This window comes from Leucopleurus acutus (assembly GCF_964270905.1).
Source record: "Leucopleurus acutus genome assembly, chromosome: 8".
NCBI lineage: Eukaryota > Metazoa > Chordata > Mammalia > Artiodactyla > Delphinidae > Leucopleurus > Leucopleurus acutus.
The window spans coordinates 68362300-68385904 of record NC_139151.1 but is presented as its reverse complement, the minus strand read 5'-3'; the positions used below and the strand labels follow the sequence as shown (position 1 = coordinate 68385904).

Below are 23605 nucleotides of genomic sequence, written 5' to 3'. Positions count from 1 at the left end.
TTGAAGTTGGAAAGTATAAATTGTATACAGGAACAGTGCACTGCCCCTAGGAAATTCCATATGGCTTAAACAAGAGTTAAGGGACTTTAAGAAATCAAGGGAGAACAGTTCTGCCCTGTCTTCCTCAGCATAGCTTGAGGCCTATATAAAGAACTGTTTCTAAGAATTTGCAGTCCTTTCTTCAGATTGTTTTATCTTTGTAATAGAGTGTATAGTTTAAGACTTAAGCTTTTGAGACATCTGTATCCATTCACTGAAATAAAGCAGTATGCCCAGAGTACCCCCGCCCCGCCCCCCCCACATGAATTAAATATAGAATTATTCTGAGAAGCCTATTACCTTTTAAAAGAAAATGTGCATTTTGATGTGAATAATAGTGTTAAATGATTTCTTTATTTTGTCCTTATATTTGAATCATAACCCTTCTCTTGTTCCTTGTTTTGCTAGAAACTATTGAGCTATATACATTTTAAGGTTTTACGATTGGAGAGGTTAATATTTATGTCCTTTTAGCCATGTCTAAATTTTTTTTCAGGGGACCTGAAACTTGTGGAAAAGCCATCTCCTTTGACTCTTGCTCCACATGACTTTGCAAATATTAAAGCTAATGTGAAAGTAGCGTCAACAGAAAATGGAATAATTTTTGGCAATATAGGTAAGGAATTGTTTTATAGCATGTGATGTTTGGATACTTTATTACAGAATTTCTGTAATGAGTAGCTGTGTGACATTTCTTGAGGACAGGACTTGAATCCATTCATGCATTCATTCATTTATGGGGCATCTGCTATGCTATTCAGTGTTGTACTGTGTTCTGGATATACAGAAATGAACCAGATAGAGTCACTGTCCTCAAACTGTCAAGCAAAAGGAGGAGACAGATAAATAATAGATTAGAATACAATGTGATAATGGCTAGTTTATATACTATGTGCTTTGGGATCATAGAGGGAAAATGCTAACAGTATAGAAGGCTTTATAAAGGAGGAAGGTATGTTATCAAAGGATAACATTTGAACTGAGTCTCAAACTGTGTATAGGCATTTGTTGTCGGGCCACCTAGGGATTAGCTTGTACAGAAGTATTAAGTCAATAAGCTTTCTTTTTTAAAAAAGCAATTTCTGGGGCTTCCTTGGTGGCGCAGTGGTTGAGAGCCCGCCTGCCGAGGCAGGGGACACGGGTTCGTGTCCCGGTCCGGGAAGATGCCACATGCCGCGGAACAGCTGGGCCTGTGAGCCATGGCCGCTGAGCCTGCGCGTCCGGAGCCTGTGCTCCACAACGGGAGAGGCCACAGCAGTGAGAGGCCCACGTACCAAAAGAAAAAGAAGAAAAGCAATTTCTGTGGTAGGAACAAAAAAATCTCTGTCCTCAGATAGCTTCTAGTTGAGTAAGCGAAAACAGATATGTGAAGTAGATATGTGCAGTACATAACGGTAAGTGCTATGAAAGAAGGCTGTGCTGGGTGAAGTGGAAGTCTATTAAGAGATTGGGTCGGTTCTCTCAGAGTGGTGGGGGGTTGGGAGGAAAGGTAAAGGAAAGGTTTTGTGGAGGAGCTGAAGCTCAAGTGGGGTTTTAAAAGATCAGTAAATGGTCTACAGATAGAGATTCAGTTAAAACAAATGCAAGTAGTTTGATATACCTGGAGTTTAGAGTGCACTAGAGGGTGATGGTAGAAGAGAACGAAGTTGGGAAGGTTAGTGGCAGCTATATTATACTTGTCATGCTAAAAATTTCGGACTTTATCCTGGATATAGAGGGGAGCCATTGAGGAATTATTAGTGAGTGAGTTACGTGATTAAATATTTCTGTGGCAGCACTAAAGAAGACTGATTGGAAGAGGCAAGAAGATTAACTAGTAGACTTGCAGTAGCACAGGTGAGAGATGATGGAGTGTTTGAACCAACACAGTAGTGGCTGGGATGGAGAGAAGGGCTGAATATAATAGATACTTAAGGAGATAGAATGTCCAGGACATGGTTACTGATTGAAGAGAAAGTGGCTAGAGCAACGCTCAGATTTCCTGCTTGGGTATGTTGGGTTGGTGTTTATGTTAATCACCAAAACGGAACATAGGAGAGAAGGACAGATTTGAGAGCGATGATAAGTTAAACTTGAGGTTAAGTAATGAAGTGTCTTAAGTTATTGAAGGGCAGTTTGAAATGAGTCTGGAACTTGAACGAGAGGTCTGAAGTAGAGATGAATATTTGTTTTAAAACCATAGAAATGGAAGAAATTACCCAAAGAAGGCATAAAGAGTGAGAAGAAGGGAGATTTGAAAACCGAATCTGAGAGAACAGCAATATTAAGAGCTGTTTGGAGTTTTTATTCAGGGTAGTATTAAAGCTGGTCAGAGAAGGAGAAGCCTGCAAAGGAAGTGTGGTTAGAGAAGCAAGGAAAAATTCTGAAGAAGTATCGGCAGCTGCAGAAGATCCCTAAGAGAAGGGCCCTTTGGATTTGACAATCAGTGATAATAAAACGTTTCTTATGACCTGTCTTGGGCAGTGGTGGTGGGTTGAAGACTGCATAGGACGTGGAGAAATAAAGATAGTGAGTGCAGGCCACTCTGAGTGTACGACCTTGGTTTTGATAAGAATGAGAGAGGGCAGTAGCCAGAAGAGAAATAAAGGATGAGGAAGATTTTTTTTTTGACGATGAGAGGACCTTGACTATGTTTATAAACTATAAGGGAAGAAAGTCAGTAAAGAATATGAAGGTAAAGACGAAAGAGGTAATGATTGATGGAATGAGGTCCTGAACCAAAGCAGGCATCACAGATGGCAGCAAGTATGAACCTTGAAGAGCAGAGGCAGTACTTGTCTGATAGGAAAGGTAAGTAGGTGAAAGTTGATTCAGAGAAAGATACATTTATTTTTAGAGGTGGGGTTGAAAATTAAAGGAACTTATTCTTGGTAACCTTAGTTTTCTCCAAAAGTAGGGTGGGGGAATGTCAAGAAAACAGGCTTAAAAAAAGATAGGCTCCAGTCAGATTATGACTTTCTACCATGGACGAAACAGTTACAGAAGAAAAGGTCTTGTATCATTACGTACTATGGCTCAGCAGTATTCATCCAGAAATATTAGTTAAGCATGTGCATGAGAACACTACTACCTGTGTATCCTTCTACAGTGTCTAACACTGCAGCTGCTATGTAAGCACTCACTGAGTTTGAATCCTGGCCTCCACCACTTAACCAGTTCTGTGACCTTGAGCCACTTAATTAAGTTCTCTTTGTTTTTATTTCTCTATAAGATGGAAAATAATAATACTAGAACATAGGATTGATGGTCATATTAAATAGGTAATAATTTGTAAAACATAGAGCCTACTATATAATCAAAACTATTTGCTAATGTCATAGTTGTTATTTGGAAATATTAAAAATTTTAAATTAAAATTTGCCTTTGGTGATTGGGGATCTTTTTATATGTGTATACTGCAGTTTATGATGTCTCTGGAGCAGCAAGTGACAGAAATTGTGTGGTCCTCAGTGATATTCACATTGACATCATGGACTATATCCAACCTGCAACTTGCACTGATGCTGAATTCCGTCAGATGTGGGCCGAATTTGAATGGGAGAACAAAGTTAGTCCTTGGGAGATTTCCTTGAACTCCTTATGTTTCTTTTTGGCTAGTGTTGAGGGATTCTCTGATAAAATTCATCCCTCTAATAAGTGTCAGATGTGAAAAGCAAAGTCTTTCAATATCTGTGCTTACAAATTAGCTTTAACTGGAAAGCATGCAAGTGGTTTGGTTAAGTTACGGTTTTAAATTGGTGAGAGTAACAGTTCTATAATTAATCTGATTGTTCAAGACATTATAAACAATGTTCCATCCCTTGTTTGTATGAATAGTAACTTGCCATTGAATCCAGTGTCCAGTAGAAGCTTTGCAAAGTCAGTGCCTGCTAGGGAACTTTGTTCCTGTAAGCCTTGATTTTTATTAGAAATATTTTATATACAGCATGTTGATTGTCTGTGAAGTTATCTGTATCTGAAAGTTCTGATACCAGCCTACAGTTTGTTGGATTTTGTAGATGTCATTTACTTTTTGTTGCCCACCCTTTCCACCTAAGTACTTGGAAGGAGATTCTAATATGACATACGAATGATTGTCTTTTCAACCCCAAGATAAGAAATTCACAACTTTCTTAAAGTAAGAGCTATAACCTCGACTTTTTTCTCTCCCTCTGTACAGGTGACGGTTAACACAAATATAGTTGATTTAAATGACTATTTACAGCACATATTAAAGTCAACCAACATGAAATGCCTCACTCCAGAGAAGGTAAAATTTGCCCTTGTACTTCTTAAATCTGATAGAGAGTAAGATGGTAGATTCTTGGCTTTCTTGTATTTCCTCTAGTGTATTTCGGTATTATTTAGCCTGAGAAAAGCAGTGTCATTCTGGACTAGCTAAAAGAAGTTATCCCATAGAATGTATGAATCTGCTTACTGCTTTCTACTGGAATAGGAACAATATCTGCTTGTTCCTAGTTGCTTGTTCCTAGTGACCCAACTGAATAGTCACATTGGTTTTTCTTTTCAGTCTTCTCCCTTTTGGCTAAAGGCTTATTCCACAATAGTTCACGATACTGGATTAGAAAATGTCCATGATCTTTTCTGTTGGCTCTGATTGTGGGTCATAATATATCTGCTCAAGTATGGAATTGTTAATGTACTTTGATTTTCTGCTATGTTTGTGTATGTATGAAAAAAGACTAGAAAGAAAGACCAAAAAGTGAAGACTGCCAGGGAATTCCCAGGAATTTGTTTTTCTTTATACAATTTCTGCTAACTTTGTAATATTGATTTAATCATAAAAGAATGCTGCCATACAAGTAGGTTTTAATTCATATATTAGTCTATTGAACAGATACTCCAACAAACATTATATGCCCAATACTCTGTGAGCTGCTGGATGTACAATAAAGAACAAAATAAAAACAGTCTCTTCCTTCATGGAGCTCAGGGTCTGGTATGGGAGGCAGGCAGACAGCTCTAAACAAAGAACATATAAATACAAATGAGAATAGGTGCTATTTCTTTAAAATCAGTTTTTTTTGAGGTATAATATAGACGCAGTAAAGCTCACATTCTTTACATTTATAGTTCTATGAGGTCAACAAATTCACACAGTCATGTAACTACTACCACATGATAAGTCCTGTTTTAAGTGGTAATTTTCCTATGCTATTTGGTCTTGCTTATGTGTAGTTCTCTAGTAGAGTATTGAATTCATCACAAATTTCTTCCAGGCACTTTCTGGTTACTGTGGCTTTATGGCAGCCAACCTCTATGCTCGTTCCATATTTGGAGAAGATGCACTTGCAAATGTCAGCATTGAGAAGCCGATTCAACAGGGACCAGAGGCCCCTGTTACTGGCCACATAAGAATTCGTGCAAAGAGTCAGGTAACAGTTGGTTTTTTTTGAGATGGTCTCTGAACTAAATAAAAAGAGAAATAATTTATGTCTCTTTATTTCTATATGTAGCATCCTCTGTCGTACCAGTGTTTCATGCATTAGATGCATGTATATTCATAATAGTAGTGTCCTTGAATAGAAATATGACTTTACTTCATTAAAATAGCCCACCTTTTGGGCCACTCATTCTGTTTGTTTGCTTAAAATCAGATTAATTCCCATGGGGTGTTTGTGAAATGGGTTCTTCAGAGGTTTTTGAAATCCAAGCTACAAATCTGGTGACTATTTGTAAATCTAGCACTAAATGTACTTAACCAAGTAAAGTTTTGGTGAGTCTCTTTTGTACATCCTTGGTTTCATTGTTGATGTGGTATCATTGCATGGAGTCTTGGTTAAGATAGAATAACCTACTGATTGTACATAGTTTCAATAATTATAAACATCTTCATTCTTTCTTATAGGGAATGGCCTTAAGTCTTGGAGATAAAATCAACTTGTCTCAGAAGAAAACTAGTATATAAGAATAAACATAAAAGTCCTCGCAGCTTTACAGTTAAAATTTAGGTATGGGCTTACTGAACTCTAACATATTTTGTACTCTTTTGTGCTTTATGTTATATAGAATCTGAGTTCATGCTGAATGCATTCCAGCCAATAATTTATCGCCTTTCCCTTAAATCAAGATTGATTTTAAAATTATAGTTTGTCTTTTGTCTTAACAGTTCTGAATGTTGTCCTCAAAGTATATAATGTTTCTCACATGTATCAAGACCATTTTCACAGTACAATAAACAGATCTATTCCTAAATCTTTTGTTTTATAAATAAATGTGTTATTACATAGTTTTAGTTATGAATTAGTTATAAATTTAATTTAGTTATGAATTAGTTATAAATTTAAATTGCTGTTTGAGTCGTGAATATATGAACTTTATTAAGAGAATTTACAAATGCGGTGATATGAAATGAGATAGGCCTTGATTTACTTGACTGATTTTTACTAATTTAATATTTTATTTTTACTAATTTAATATTCTAACATCAGCATCTGTAAGAATACCTTATCATGTTCTAAAGGGCTTTTCTCTGAAATTTAGGTCCAGGAAGATGGTATCAAATACCTTGAGAAAACAGGTCCATCTTCATTTTAAAAGAGTACTATGAACTCTGACTAAAATAAACACACTATTAATTATCCTGAATCATAATGAAAAGTAGATAATCTGAAATAGATTTTTTAATCATTCACCTTTAGCTTTGGGTATTCTTTTATGTTTGTTAGGAATTAAATTGATTCCAACCAGTTACTTGAGCTGCACTGGGAGGATTCAAAAAGCTGTCCTGTTTCCATGTTGCCTCTATGCCTCACTCCCTCCTCCCCTTTTCCTCACTTTACACTAGGGCTGGGCACCATCCCAATATGATTCCAAATGCCTTTCTGAGCTGAGTTCCCTAGGGTCAGATTGTGCTGTTCTTTTGGCCCTTGCTTTCCTTGGGGATGACTGAGGTAGTCTGCTCTTTTAGCTAAGTCTGAACACTAAACTATTATACTTTGTCTTCCAGCTAGGATTCAGGCTGCATTCAGGATGAGTCCGTAGATAAGGTCTGTGAACGAGTGAAAGCAGCATCTCCTATTTCAGCACTTAAGTGAGAATGGAATGATTTGTTTGGCATGTGAAGGAGATTGATACCTTGTATGATGTCAGAAACTTTGAAGCCACTTGCTTTTCTAATCAGAGAGAACCAGAGGACTATAGGGCATTTGAGATTCCAGAGCACTGAGATCTGAAAGGAAAGTCAGTGTCTACCAAATGGGCAAGATACTAGGAATGCTGGAAGGGGATCAGTTTGATGCAAAGTCAAGGGTTGGAGATTTGTGATGAGAGCAGAGGAACTGATGCAACTTTGGATTAGATCATTTCCCAAGTTCTGTTCCACTGAGCATAGCTTCCTTGATGTCATTAGATATTAGGAGAGAAAAGGGATTCCATAGTTAAGTAACTTCGGGAAAAGCTTTATACCGTCCTGTACCAGAGATTCACTGTGCACATTAGCATACTAAAAATTTTGAGAGGCACTTGAGTAAAGAGAGCAGATTAGTTTGGTTTAACCCAGCATATCTTAATCTTACATAACCGGGGAATCCTTTTTCCATAGAACACCTGTTGACAATACGTAAGGCAGGAAAAGCAGCTTAGCACATTAAACATTTTGGTTTTGTATTCACAATCAACCATTACTGCATTTTAAATCCCAAGGATGTATGCCTCTGTATGTCCTAGAATATATCTCTTTTTATACTCTCAGAAAATTCCCTGCTTAACATTCTGGCCATTTTTGTTCGGATCAGATTGGCTCACATTGCCATTTTCTTAAATTCGTAAATAAGGAGAACAAAGAGAAAAAAGTTAAAACAGTTGTTTCATTAGCATTTTATTAGCTTTGTACACTTGCTAAATGTAAACTGAGTGAGATAGCAGCACTGTTTAGAAAAGCTGTTTACACTGCTCCTTTAATAGGGATCTAAAATACATTTTATGTGCTCACATTACAAAATATCATATAATTAGGACCATGATGTCTAGTAAGAGAATAAACACAGTATCTGACACCAAGTAAGGGCTAAATATGTAAATGTATTGAATGAAAAACTAAATCTTACAAGAAAATTAAATGGCCCTTATATTTTGCTGTCTTGACACTAGAGGGAGCCATATGCAGTTACTTTCATTTTGGGATTAGAAGTGATTGGAGTTTATAGAGGTATTTTTATAAGGAGAAAAAACTATAATTTTTTATTAGCAAGGAGATTGATATTAGTGATATTTTGCTAGCTGTGAGAAACTTTTCCACATGATTTATAAATAATACAGGAGATAGAGGAATTTACTTCAGGATATCTAAAAAGACAAGAAAACCAAAATATTTTTTAAAATTCAAATATTATCAAGTGTGAAATATCTGTGCTATGTATTGGATAAAGTAAGTGGTTCTACTGGTGACCTTTTCCTTCCACACTGGTAAATGTCCTTAGTCAGCTAATTATTTATAGCCTTTCCCTTAAACCAAGATTGGGTTTAAAATTATAGTTATTTTGCCCTAACAGTTCTGAGTGCTGTCCTCAAAGTAGGATCAGGCATATCAGCTCCCTGCCTTACTGCCCTCTCAATGTTATCTGTTCCCACCCCCCGCCCCGAACTCTACTCTCCACCCCCAGGAATCTCAGGAGCCTGAAGAGGTAGCCGGGTATAGTGCAGAAGTTCAGTTTAGAATCAGAAAAGTGTACAGTCCTGTCTGAACTTACTTGCTGTGTGGTCTAAGACAATGGTAAGTAGCTGATTTATTGAGTGCTTACGTGTGCCAGGCATAACCCTGAGTGCTTTTTCCATGGCATATATAATCCTCCCAATGACTCTCACCAGGCAAATACTATTAATATCATCATTTACAGATGATGACTACAGTCATAAGAGAGGGTGTTACTTCTTATCAATTAAGGCTTAATATTAAGAGTTGAACTCAGATATAAAGCCAGGGTTTTATATCCGACATGAAAGCCTTGCAATTAGTAATTCATTGACACTACTGCCTCATCTCTTTGTGCCTCAGTGTCCTCATTTGTGAGGTGCTTAGAATGTCTGCTTCATAGAATTGATGTGAGGGATGAAATGATATAATGTATTTATGATGAATGTTTGGCACATGATAGATGCCAATCAATAAGTGTTCATTCTATTTCTTTCCCCATTCTCCTTCCTTACACTGCAGAGAAGACGGAAACCTATTGACATGATCTTCATACCTCTCTCAGAATTTAGGTCCTAATTTTACACTACTTGAATACTTTGTTTGTTTTTTTGCGGTACGCGGGCCTCTCACTGTTGTGGCCTCTCCCGTTGCGGAGCACAGGCTCCGGACGCGCAGGCTCAGCGGCCATGGGTCACGGGCCGAGCCGCTCCGCCGCATGTGGGACCCTCCCGGACCGGGGCACGAACCCGCATCCCCTGCATCGGCAGGCGGACTCTCAACCACTGCGCCACCAGGGAAGCCCTGTTTTTGTTTTTAACACCAGAAACTTACTTAAAAGAAGCTTTATTTCTCAAGAATTCTTTATAACAGTATCATGTCAGGTTTTAACTAATTTTAACACTTTTGCTTATAAACTGTTGTTGTCACAGCTAAATGTAACTGTCACAACCCATATACCTCATATCATGGGTGGTCTGTGATGAACATACTGTTTTTATTTGCTTTCAGGATGACAATCGAATGACTGATTCTTTAACAACTGAGTATAGAAATATGTGCAGCCAGATTACAGTAACAATGTAATATTTAGAGTTGCTCACTTAGATCAAAAGTCACTTCTAGTAATTGACCACTTTCTCTTTATTTTCTCTGTCTCTGGCATGGCAGAATCTTTTTGATTAAGAAGTTAGTTAGGGCTTCCCTGGTGGCACAGTGGTTGAGAGTCCACCTGCCAATGCAGCGGATGCGGGTTCGTGCCCCGGTCTGGGAGGATCCCACATGCCATGGAGCGGCTGGGCCCGTGACCCATGGCTTCTAAGCCTGCGCGTCCGGAGCCTTTGCTCCGCAACGGGAGAGGCCACAGCAGTGAGAGGCCCGCGTACCGCAAAAAAAAAAAAAAAAGAAGTTAGTTATGCAGTGACAAAAGAAGGCAAGTGGGATTTTTGCCTTTTATCTGGGTTCTGTGTATAATTGTGGGATTCTGAGAAAACTATGTATTTTTTTATTGATTGTAAAACCAACAAGACAGACAAATGAAATGCAGCATGGTGGGCTGAAACAGCCCTGAATGAGATTCTCCTAAATTGAATCTCAGTTCTCTGAGTAGCTTTCTGAGAACAGATGTATCTGTCTGGGTCTATCTCCTTATAAAATAATACAGTTAACTGACCTCCAGGGTTTCTAGTTTAAAAAATTCATACTAAAAAGCCTTGTGGGGCTTCCCTGGTGGCACAGTTGTTAAGAATCCACCTGCCAGGGCTTCCCTGGTGGCGCAGTGGTTGGGAGTCCGCCTGCTGATGCAGGGGACACGGGTTCGTGCCCCGGTCCGGGAAGATCCCACATGCCGCGGAGCGGCTAGGCCCGTGAGCCGTGGCCGGTGAGCCTGCGCGTCCAGAGCCTGTGCTCTGCAACAGGAGAGGCCACAACAGTGAGAGCCCTGCGTACCGCAAAAAAAAAGAATCCGCCTGCCAATGCAGGGGACACGGGTTCAAGCCCTGGTCCGGGAAGATCCCACATGCCATGGAGCAACTAAGCCTGTGCGCCCCAAATACTGAGCCTGGGCTCTAGAGCCCACGAGCCACAGCTGCTGAAGCCCACGTGCCTAGAGCCTGTGCTCCACAAGAGAAGCCACTGCAATGAGAAGCCCATGCACCACAACGAAGAGAGCCCCTGCTCACCACAACTAGAGGAAGCCTGCACGCAGCAACAAAGACCCAACACAGCCAAAAATAAATTTAAAAATAATAATAAAAAAAATAAAAACAAAAAAAAGCCTTGTGTTTTTACATATACCTCTTCAACGAACTTTATAAATCAACTGGGACATCTCCACCTGGCTATTACCCACAGACACCTCAAAGTCAACGTTATGAGATGGAACTTATCTCACTCCTCTCACTCCTTGTTCCACTGCTGTGTTCCCTGTCTGGTTAGTTATGCTAGAAACCCACTAGTCACCCTTAACTCTACAGTCACCCCCTATATCTCATCAGATACCAAGCCCAATGTTCTCCCTTCCTCAGTATTTTTCTAATCTTTTTTTCCCACTCCTACTACCATTGGTCTGGTTTAGACTTTTGTCATCTTTATTGTAGTCTATTACAGTGGCCTAACCATAAACTTTACATATGATTCTAAATTTAAAACCTGCACTTTAATCCTGACCACACACAAGAGTAGCTATATGATTCCTTGACCTGGTCAGACCTTTCCCTAGTAATACCATTTTGAGAGGCATAACTAAAAAAAGAAAGTCCAAAAATTTTAATATTATAAATAATGACAATTAAAAATGATTGAGACACCCCAAAATGGGTATTGATAAGCAAATAATGTTAAGTATATATGATGTGTGCCAGAGTACTCAGTAGATAGATAAATATTTATTGAGTGACCAAATGAATGTAGCTATAGTGATAACAGGGTATGGACACATGCCTATGAAATGTTAGGTGAGGGGGGGAGGGATAAATTAGGTTGGGATTAACATACATACTACTATGTGGTATAAAATATATATATATATAATAGATATATAAAATAGATAACCAACGGGGACCTACCATACAGCACAGGGAACTATACTCAATATTTTGTAATAAACTATAAGGGAAGAGAATCTGAAAAAGAATTCTCATATATTTATATAAATATGTATAACTGAATCACTGTGCTGTACACCTGAAACTAACAAAATATTGTAAATCAACTATATTTCAATTTAAAAAAATGTTAGAAGACTGTAAGAATGTCTCCTACATTAAGATGAATCAGGATACGTTATAGATGCACTGCCTGTCTCTTCAGGTGAATAAAAAAACAAAAATCACATCAGTCATATCACTAGAACATCTTGAAAATAAATGTTGCTTATACCTCAGATCACTGGGTGTGGCTAAGATATTTCATTAGCTAGAGTCCCTGATTCTAGCTCTTGTGATTTTTAGATCTGTAATCTTTTTTTTTTTTTTTTTTTTTGCGGTACGCAGGCCTCACTGTTGTGGCCTCTCCCGTTGCGGAACACAGGCTCCAGACGCGCAGGCTCAGCGGCCATGGGTCACGGCCCCAGCCGCTCCGCGGCATGTGGGATCCTCCTGGACCGGGGCACAAACCCGCGTCCCCTGCATCGGCAGGCGGACTCTCAACCACTGCGCCACCAGGGAAGCCCTAGATCTGTAATCTTGATGTCTTGGGCCACCCAGAGAGCTAGCATCTCCTTGTAAGTAAGCACTGCCTTCTCCTATAAAGAGGGTGGAGGCTGAATCTTAACCCATAGGATTGCACCAGCCAGAACGTGGGGAAAATGCTATGTGGCTCAAGGAGTCTGTCCAGGAAAATTTCTGAACTCTACTAAGCTATGCAAAGAGTTTCTTAAAGCCCAACAACATAAAAAAGTGAATTTAATTAGTCGTAATCAAAATGTTCTCTCTCTATGAAGTTGTTTAAGGTCATACTTTTTTTTTTTAATGACCCCGTGCTTTCAGTAAATGTATGACTATCACTCATGCTTTGAGTAAAGGTATGACTGTTAAGAGTGTGGTTTTCAAACTTTCTCTGCTAGTACACTAGGATTCCACAAGCTGGACCAATGTGTTCCCACAGCTAAAATCAAATAATGGTGGTCTTTTTTCCCAGGTCCAAGAAAATTTGGTAGAAAGAATTTTGTCAATTTTATGTTTCTTCTCCATAAATGTTAACACATTAAAACCTGCTCCCAAATTTTAAAAGTAATAAGGAAGCATTATGGGAATATTTGGCTAGCTGAATGTTCTTGGTCTAATAGCTCGTCTTTGTGACCATATGTGCTCCTGGTGGTTTTATATTTTCTGTTAGTAACTTGTTCCTTGTTCATCAAATTGAATTAAATGTGTCACTATCATGGTGGCAACAAAGGACCACTTGATTCCTAGGTGCTCCATCACTGGCCTAGGTGTCTGTGTGAAATGTAACATAAAATCCAGATGTTCTTATGTAATTCATACAGATTGTATACTCATAGACACTATTTAATGAAAATAAGCCTTGGTAATGGAAGTATAAATCCAAGTTCAGGTAGTCCTTCGCTTATGCCTTTACTGTAGAAAACTCTGGAAAAGCCATGGAAGAGTGTGCCCTGGTTTGGGGCACTCAACCTGTAAGTAAGATTTTCCCCGTATTCCCCAACCTAAGGCACAAGGCAGGGACTTTATAGGACCCCTGGGTTCTGACTGATAATACCAGCTATATGTCTAGTGCTGTGCGTTGTCCTGAAGTTACTGAGGGTTAAGATACAATTTGGTGCGTATTTTAAGGACACATAAACACCCAATCAGAAGACTGTTTAATAATTCTTATAACATAAAAATATACCAGCTGCTATAAGAGCACAGAAAACTGGTGACTGTCAGAAGAAAGTCAAAACAGTTTTCACAAAGAGATGACATTTGAACTAAGCCTTGAAAAGCATAAATTTGCATGCTGAATGTCAGATAAGGGATGGGGAAGAAGGAAGGCCATTACAGCCACAGAACAATTGGATAAGTCACAGAAGTGCATAGCACAGAGGCGGGTTCTTCTCAACATAGGGTGTGTTGGGGGCAGACGGTGAGACTGGAGATAGTAGACAAGGGTCAGATCATGAAGGCCAGGCTGAGGCATTTGAACGTCATCTTGTAGAGAGTGAAGTACTAAGGGTTTTAAGAAGGCAAGTGAAACTATCAGATTTGCATTTAGAGAAACCTCTGGCTATGGTTTGGAGAATAGATTGGGATCATGGGAGACCAGTTAAGAGCCTGTCATAGGAGTCAAATCAAAAATTATTTTGACAGAATAAGATGTGGAGGGTGGGACAGCGTGGGGGCAGGTAGAAGCCTTAAAAAAAAAAAGTTACAGGTTTGCCTAAGGGCAAATGCTGCTCCAGTAAGGCAGGCTGGGTTACCAAATCTGCTTTTCCTCATATATAAAATGGGAGTGATTATCCTTACCCTACCCATCTGAAAGGGTTACTGAAATTGCAATAAAATGTAGTATGTAAAGTTGTGTACAAATGAGTGACAGAGTGGTTATAATAGTATTTTCATTGTGATCTTCATCCACAGCACGTATACCATGGGGCTGAACCATGTAAAATTGCCTCTTTTATGAGCTTTAAAAAAAACCCAAATAATAGCAATGTCATTTGATTCAGCCTAATAGTTTGTGGGTTACTTAGTTTTTCCTGTTACTTCTGGCCTCCTTTTAGGCCATATTATTGCCTTCTCTCTCTTTTCTTATTTTTAAAGGTGAGCAATACATTTCATCAAGGGGATTTCCAGGAATGCTAGGGAGGCAAGTATGGTAGAAAATGTGCAGGCTTTGGAGTCAAATAAACCTGGAATCAGATTTTCCTCTGTAATTTATTAACTGTGATCTTGGGCAAGTCAACCTGCTTCAGCCTAATTTTTTTCATCTGAAAATGGAAATAAATAATGCCTACCTTGCAGGGTTATTAAATGAGAAACTTCATGCCATTAGTATGTGGCATGTAAAAGGTGTCAAATAAGTCTCAACTCTTCCATACACACCCCCTCCTCATTTGTCCTACTTGTTCACAGAGGGTGTGGCATAGAACTCTAGCTACCTGCTTCTTTGCATCCCAGAAAAGCTGAGTTACAGCTATATACCAGGAATTTTGGTGTGTGTGAAAATTTTTCAGTTGTCATAACTTCAGGCCAAAACCTTTTAAATGAAGTGACCATTTAAACTATCAAACATCATTCCGTGGAATTGCTTTAGTGCACAATTTGTGTCAAATTTTTCCAGAATGCCACAAGTCTCATCACTTTTCATATCATTCAGGAAGTTACTCATTTAGCCCAGACTTCCAATAAACTCATACATACAGACTGTGTCATATTCCCCTGGAAGTGTCATCACCCTTTTATTTTTTTCTTTTAATATGATAACTGCTTTTTGCAAAGGTAATAGTATTTATTTCCTTACATTCCTGACTCTGAATCCAGCCCCAATTAATATTCCTGACTCTGAATCCAGCCCCAAAAGGTGAACTCACAATTGCTGACCCCCCACATTCCTGGATCCCAGTAGCACAATTGGATTTCTGCCTCAGTTTCCCTACTTAATATTTTTGTTCCCTGATGAGTTTTGATTTTGATGAGCTCCTACTTTGTGCAAGTCTATTCTTGTCACAGCTTGTATATGGTGAACAAGCCAGACAAATCTTTGCATTCACGAGCTTACATTTTTGTGACAACAATCAAATAAGGTGTTTTCAGAGTGGATAAGTGCTATGAAGGAAATAAATAGGCTAATGGGATAGCTAGTGGCTGGTAGATGGAGGGTAACTTAGAAGGGTTTTCAGAGAAGTAAGGAGGTAAAAAGACCCTGAGGTGGAAATGAGTTTGGCATATCTGAGGAACCGAATGGCTATTTTTTCTTCTTTTTTTGCAACAGAGGGATAAAATGGTGGAGGTGCAGTAGGAGAGATAGACAGGGGAGAGACAAAAATTGTTCTCTGAACTCGGGCCTCGAGCTCCCCTAAAGGGTTGGATTCTGCATCTAGGCATGCCCAAGACATTCCCTTCAACCAGAAGTGTGCCACCCAGAAGTATGCTGTGACTGCCAATCTGAATCCATATCTATTTTCATGAAAACTGGCTGCCTTGCCCTACCCCCTTGAATTTTCCCCTGGCTGAAATCAAGCCAGAGTCCTTGATTCTCCCCTAAGTGGTGGCCTTTTTTAATTTAAAAATTAATTACTGCTAAATAATGTCTGCTCACTGAAGGTAGAAAATGAAGAAAGGCAAAATTTTTTTTTAATTGTCTACAGTCTCACCATCCAGAGATAAATACTGGTTAGCATTTTGGGATATAGCGTTTCAGATATGTATTCATTTATATTTTTATTTTATTCAAAAAATGATCATAATGTGACCTTTTCATATAAATGATATAAATTTCTAAATCAACAAGTCAATGTCTGCATCTACATTACTTTAGTTTCGGTCACGCTGATGATATACCACAATTGATTCAACTTATTCACAGTTTTGAGAACTAATAAAGTTATAACTATGGCAATCATAGTAGGTAATACAGGTTAGGGATGCTGGTAAATTTTACACACATTATTTCTGAGGTAAAGATTGTTAAGTGACTTGCCTAACACCACACAGATAATAAGTAACAGACAGCTGAGGAAGAAATGACATCTGCTGAGCAGGTACTGTTGGCTAGGTGTGGTGCTAGTCTCAGCAGGACGATAACTTCTGCTATTTCCCTTCAAGAACTCTGTAGCCCTTCAGTGACTGTAGTGGAGATAGGCATCTGGATGTCCACTCCCACCAAGACTGCATATAGTGTGTACAGAAATCAAGGTGCTGTTAGGAGGAAATGGATGCTGGACAGCCAAAATTTGGCTGTCATTATTCTCATGCCTTAGGCTGCAGTCCAGGTCTCATGTTCCGGTGTCCTTCCAACAGGGCTCCCCCACCCTAAGGCCCTCACCTCTTACCTTCTCTGAGGCTCAGTTTTGTCATCTATAAAATAGATAGGCCATGGTGTTTATTACTGTTGGCTATTAAGCACGACAAGGGCCCAAGTTTCCGGGAATGAGGTTGGTCCTCACCAATGCCCTTTGAAAAAGTGAGAAGGGCACCATCAGAGTTTGGGAAATAAGGGATTGAGGAGGAAGGGAACCAGACAGGATCTGGTTTTTCCTCAAGGTTATTGAAGGAAGCAGTGAGGGGAGATGGGGTGTGCGACAAGTCATGATTCGTTTAAAGCACTGCTGGTTTCCTGGGAGAACTGCTCACAAGTTGACCTGCTGGCCGCTCATTGGTTCCCATATAAGGCAGGGCAGTCAGCCAGTAACAGGCATCATCAGACAATTGGGAAGAGGCTAGGAGGCGGAAACAAGCATGATGCCTTATATCTGGGGGATCTGAGCTGTGCCTTTGCACCCAGACAGTAAGCTGTTGACAGCAAACTGCAAAGGGACTAAGCAAAAATGGTGTTGTTCCCATGGCAGCCAGACCCTTAGCAAAGCAGAGAATAAGCTCCTCTGTGGGGCCAAAGAGGCCTTTTTTCCCTTTCCAAGAGCACTGGGGAGGTGGCATGTAACTACCTGTCTGTGGCCCCGGGTTCTATGTGGGTTTCCACCACTAACTTACTGGGCGTGGCATATCCTCTTCTCTGGCTTAATCTTCAATGCCCAGCTCACATGCCACTTCTACTGCAGAGCTCTCTCAGGCTCTCCCTAGTTGTTCTTTCTTCTGTGCTCACAGAACACTCTCTGTTCCAATATTACACCACATAGCACAGCTCGGCATGTTACCGCTCTGTCTCCTGCATTAGTCTATGAACTCCAGCGGTGTAGATTGTGTCTGATTCATCTTACTATCCCTTTCCAGCTCAGTAACTAACATGGGATTAGCACTCAGTGAGGTTTCCTGAATAGATGAACCTGTAAAATGGAGAGAGCCTTTGCCCTACCTTCCTCCCACACTGTTCTAAGGTGAGAGTCAAGAGTTAAAGAACTTTCGTCCACAGGCTACCATTAACTCACTGTACCATAATGATAATAACAACTCACATGTGGGCAACACCTTACAGGTTGCAGTGCAGTTTTGCATCTGATTCTGTATTCGATCCTCATAGTAAGTCGGTTATGACTTTTATCAGTTCACAAATGCGAAAACTGAGCTCAAAGAGGTGAAGAAATTGACTAAGGATGCTCAACAAGTCAGCGATGGGGCAAGAAATGGAACTCTGATCTCTGACCCAGAGCCTGCCCTCTCTTTATTACATGTTGTTACTTTTACTTTCACTGCTGGAACAACCCTCGATCTGTTGGAAAACAAGTAAACAGACAAAAGCCTCTCCTATAAACTGTAAGTTCATGGCAGATTACTCTCTTCATCTAAAGAAAACTTGCTAAGTGGTAACTTGGCTCTCCCTCAAGGTCACACCTCCTCTATGTTCTCTTCCAGTCTCTCTCTCTCTCTCTCTTTTTAAATTTCACTGTAGTTTTTCACATATGCATTTATTTATTTATTTTATATAAATTATTTTATTTCTTTATTTTTGGCTGTGTTGGGTCTTCGTTGCAGTGCGCGGGCTTTCTCTAGTTGCGGCGAGTGGGGCTACTCTTCATTGTAGTGCGCGGGCTTCTCTGCAGTGGCTTCTCTTGTTGTGGAGCACAGGCTCTAGGTGCGCGGGCTTCAGTAGTTGTGGCGCACGGGCTTAGCTGCTCCACAGCATGTGGGATCTTCCCGGACCAGGGCTTGAACCTGTGTCCCCTGCATTGGCAGGAGGATTCTTAACCACTGCGCCACCAGGGAAGCCCCGCTTCCAGTCTCTTGATTAGAAGCTACCTCACATATTCCACTGGAGCCTCCACTGGCAGCCTCGTCATTCCCCATTGACACTAACCTACCACCACGTTTCTATCACATGCAAAATTCACTTCTCCTTCGAGGCTTATGCCATCCAGCTCAGCCCATCAGACATTCTGTCCTGGGGCCTCGACTCTTGAATGAGTGATCCGAGGATGGAAGGAGCAGGGGGAGGGCCTGTCTTTGAGGCTCATGCCATTTATGCTACCTTCTGACCACCTCTGTCCCTAAATTCTCTACTTCAAGTCCTGCCATCACCCAGATGACTGTACCACGTGAAGCCACTTAACATCCTAGCCTCTTTCTTCCTTAGTGCTGGCAACAATAAACACCACTTCACACCACGGTTATACCCTGGGCCTTCTCTAGACCTGGAGCCACTCCGCTTTAGGGATCTTAAGATCTAGTATACTAACCCTCTGACTGTCATCTCCTGGCTCCCTAGCTCTCTCACTCTTACCCCACTGCACCTGCCCCTTGGCATCCAGGATACCACCAGGCTTCTGTCCTCCCAAGTCCATCACTTCCCTTAATACTTCCCTTCCTTCCCTACTCTGCCTAGATTTTAGAGCACAGCATGAAAGCCAGCATTACCCTCCTTCTTCCATCATACCTCTTTTGAAAACTCTAAACTTTATATCAGTGCAACCTTCTGCCTTCTCCACCTCCATACCTGTGGTGCTGAGTTCAATCACACAGATTGGGTCTAAAGCAATTCTGTGGTCTTCATCCTTGACAAGACTCTCAGAGGTATTGCAACCTTGGTCATCTCGTCACAATAGATATGAATTCATTAATTAACAAAACTGGTTTATTTATCATCTGTTATACACCAGGCAACGTGCCACATGTTAAACATATAACAGTAGACGCAGTGCCTGCCTTCATAGAATTATAGTCTAGAGGAAGAGAGAGACCTTGTCCACTATATACAAACATATAATTATGGTTGTGAAGAGTGCTGCAAAGGAAAAAACTCCAAGTACAAGAGCATACTATAGGAAGAGGTACCCTAGTCTGAAGGGTCAGGGAAGGTCTCCCTGAGAAAGTGACATTTAATTTCCGGCCTAAAGGAAGAGTTCAAATTAGCTTACTGAAAGGAGCAGAAGCAGAATGGAAGGGCTTTTCAAGTAGTGGGAAGGGTATCTGTGAAGGGCCTGAGACAAGAGGACGAAGTGAATGAAAGGGGACCTTGTGAGAGTGTACGAAGGGGATGGAGGGCAAGGTTGGAAAAGTCAACGTGAGCCACATCTTTGGGCCATTTTAAGGATTTTTGAACCACTGTAGGGTTTTATGCAGAAGATGACATCCTCTGATTTGTCGTGTCTTTTAAAAAATGTCAACCCACTAGTAGTATGTTAACAGGGTTGAGTGCAGGTAAGTAAACCAGATAAGAAGCTATTGTAATTGTCCACTCAAGGGCTGATGGAGATAGATTTAAGAGCCTCCAAACTCCAAAATGCTGATAACCTGCTTCTGATTCCTCTCACCAGTATCACCACTAGCACCACTTTTAGCAATTGACTTGCTTCCTACTTCTTAGGAAACTAAAAATATCAGGTGTGAACTTCCTCAGTTTCCTGCTCATGCACCCACATATAAGCTAATTATACTTCCTTCCCTTCCTTCCTGCCAATCTCAAAGAAAGAGGGCCAGGTCTTCTTTCTGAAGCCCATCGTTCCCCCTTCCACCTTCTCCAGGACCAGTAGCAGGCTCCATTGCTTATCCACTCCTGTCCTGTCAACAAACTCAATTCTCTTGCAATCAGAAAAACAAAAAACAAAATCCACTCACCTCCTGCCACCCTAGCTACTACCTTATCTCTCTCCTTCCCTTTTATAACAACTTTTATATAGTCTACACTGCCTGTATCAGGGATAGTGGTGCTCACCCCATATTCCAGGTACTCCCCACATTCCCCAGCTCCTTTGACTAGGACTGGTATCTCATTCTGGACCAAAGCATAGAGTAGCTGGCATGTGACCTTCCAGTGAGCTCTTCAATGGCTGAGGCAATTGTGGAGGGGGTCTGTCTTCCAAAAGTTACAACTGCAAGGTGATGGAGCCTTCATCACTCTGAGCTCCTAAGTGACAGTGTAGAGCAATCCGTCCAATATATAGGGTGTAAGAAAGAAACACCGTAAGGTGCTGAAATTTGAGGGTGGTTTGTCACTACGTCATAGCCTAGCCTAACTAATACATTTACTGCCTCTACCTCCTCACCTCCTGTGTGCTTTTTTTTAAAAGAATTACTTTATTTCTGACATGCTTTTAGCTCTCAGACTTCTCCTCTCTATCCACATTTTAAAAATATATTTATCTATTTATTTATTTATTTTGGCTGCGCTGGGTCTTAATTGCAGCATGTGGGATCTTTTAGTTGCGACATGCGGACTTCTTAGTGGCAGCATGTGGACTCAGTTGTGGCATGTGGACTTCCTAGTTGCGGTACGCATGAGGGATCTAGTTCCCCGACCAGGGATCGAACCCGGGGCCCCTGCATTGGGAGGGCAGAGTCTTACCCACTGGACCACCAGGGAAGTCCCTCCACTGACATTTTCCTCAGACAAATGGCACAATTCTTTTATTGCTAAATCATGTAATTTGATTTCTCTGTATCATATGACCTAGTTGGCTACTCCCTTCTTGAAGCTTCTTCCCTTCTGGCTGCTATGATACTAGCATCTCTTGGTTTTCCTCCAGTTTCTCTAGAACATAGGTTTTGGAGGTCAGCTTTTTTCTCACACTATCAAAGTGAAATCGAACGGCTCTTATCAAGTCAAAACCCCACTTAAAAGGCTTCTATGGCTTTCCAAATCTAAGCTTAACAAACTGACATTTGAGACCATCAGCGATTTAGCTGCAATCTATCTTTCCAGATTTACCTTCAAGTTTTCTTCTTTACACAGCTTACACTTTACTCAATACAAGATTGATGAGCTCTCCTCCTCTTTGACCTTCATCACGCCTCTGTCACATGCCTCAGTCTTGGTTTCACCCATCAAGTAATTTAGGCGTGTATGCAAAGATGCTTGTACAAGGATTGCTTATAATAGCAAAATATTGGAAATGACCTAAATGTCTATCTCTAGGCAACCGCTTAAACAGACTGTGGTAAATTCATGCAATGTATACTATGAAGCAATAATGATGTACAGTCATGGAAATTGTTCACAATTTATTAAGTACATAAAGCAACGAAGTATACATCATGTCATACTTGTTCAAATACATAGAAAATATCTGGAAGAGTATATGTTGAAATGTTATTTATTACAAGTGACAAAAAAATAGACAAATTAGGCTTCTTCAAAACTTAAAACTTTTGTACCTCCAAGGTCACCATGAAGGAAGTGAAAGGCAACCCATGGAATGTGAGAAAATGTTTACAAATCATATATCTGATAGGGGACTTGTAAGCTGAATATATAAAGAACCCTTACAACACAATAATAAAAAGGCAACCCAATTAAAAAATGGGCAAAGGATCTAAACAGACATTTCTCCAAAAAAGATACACAAATGGCCGATAAGCACATGAAAAGATGATCAACATCATTAGACATCAAGGAAATGCAAAACAAAACTACATTGAGACACCACTTCACACCCACTAAGATAACTGTAATCAAAAGGACAGATATAATAAGTGTTAACAAGGAATTAGAGAAACTGGAATCCTCATACACTGCTGGTAGGAATGTAAAATGGTGCTGCTGCTTTGGAAATGTCTGGCAGTTCCCCAGAAAGTTAAACATCAAGTTGCTATATGACCCAGTGATTCCATTCCTAGGTATAAATTCAAGAGAAATGAAAATACATTCACACAAACACTTGTACATGGATGTTCACAGCAACATTATTCATAATAGCCAAAAAGTAGAAAGAACCTAAACATCCATCAACACAGATAAGCAAGGGACTTACCTGGTGCCGCAGTCATTAAGAATCCACCTGCCAATGCAGGGGACACAGGTTGGATCCCTGGTCCAGGAAGACCCCACATGCCTTGGAGCAGCTGAGCCCATGCACCACAACTACTGAGCCTGCGCTCTAGAGTCCGCGAGCCACAGCTACTGAGCCTGCATGCCACAACTACTGAAGCCTGCACGCCTAGAGCCCATGCGCCGCAACAAAGAGTAGCCCCGCCTCACTGCAACTAGGGAAAACGCACTCGCAGCAACGCTGCCAAAAATAAATAAATAAATAAAAACATAGATAAGCAAAATATGGTATATCCATACAATAGAATATTATTTGGCAATAAAAAGAAATGAAATCCTGACACAGAGTGCAGCTTGGCTGAACCTCGAAAACATTATGCAAGAAGCCAGTCACAAAATACCACTTATTGTATGATTCCATTTATATGAAAGGTCCAGAATAGGCAAATCTATAGAAACAGCAAGTAGATTCATGGTTACCTGGGGCTAAGTGTGGAGGGGCATTGAGGGGAAATAGGAAATGACTGCTAATGGGTACAAAGTTTCTTTTGGGGTGATGAAAATGTTCCACAATTGATTGTGATGATGGTTGCATCTCATTAAAACTGTTTTAATTTGAAGGTGTTAATGGTATTGCTTTTATAAAGCTTGGAAAGGGTGGTGACATCAGTAGGGAAAAGGGGAGAAGTGTTTATAAGAAATGAGCATGCAACTCTGGCTTAAGCAAAAGAAAAAGAAATTTATTGGAAGGGGCAGTTCATTCATAGAAACTAATGAATTACTGAATAACCAAACCTTGTAGGGAAGGAATAAGGGCAGCTCTGGTAATTTTGATGGTCCAACTTTCAAATTCCCAGGAGAGTATTTGTCTCAGCTTGGGTTAGGTGCCTATCCCTGGATCAGTCAACTCTGGGTGAAGGGGAAAAAGGCTCAAGTAGCAAGGACCTGATTGCAGGAGGCCTTCACTTGTGTATCTGATTCATTTGCATAGTAAGAGGACAACAGCTGTAAGTGGGGCAGATAAACAGACAGTAAGCGGTACTTACTAAAATTAAGTGAAAATGCAAGGTTCAGAACAGTTTGTCTAGTAAGACTCATCTTTCTTTTTTACTAAAA

General features: G+C 40.3%; 1 protein-coding gene across 3 annotated transcripts in view; it reads left to right on the top strand.

Annotated features, from left to right (window-relative positions):
• COPB1 (COPI coat complex subunit beta 1) overlaps positions 1-6217 on the top strand; it is a 32393-nt gene extending 26176 nt beyond the window's left edge. For all 3 annotated transcript variants that reach the window (XM_082844940.1, XM_082844941.1, XM_082844942.1), the window contains 5 exons: positions 536-655; positions 3441-3586; positions 4199-4288; positions 5259-5414; positions 5888-6217. In XM_082844940.1, coding sequence (XP_082701066.1) covers positions 536-655; positions 3441-3586; positions 4199-4288; positions 5259-5414; positions 5888-5947 — 572 coding nt within the window. In that variant the 3' untranslated portion in view covers positions 5948-6217. The remainder of the gene's footprint in view (positions 1-535; positions 656-3440; positions 3587-4198; positions 4289-5258; positions 5415-5887) is intronic.
• Positions 6218-23605: the final 17388 nt, after the last annotated feature.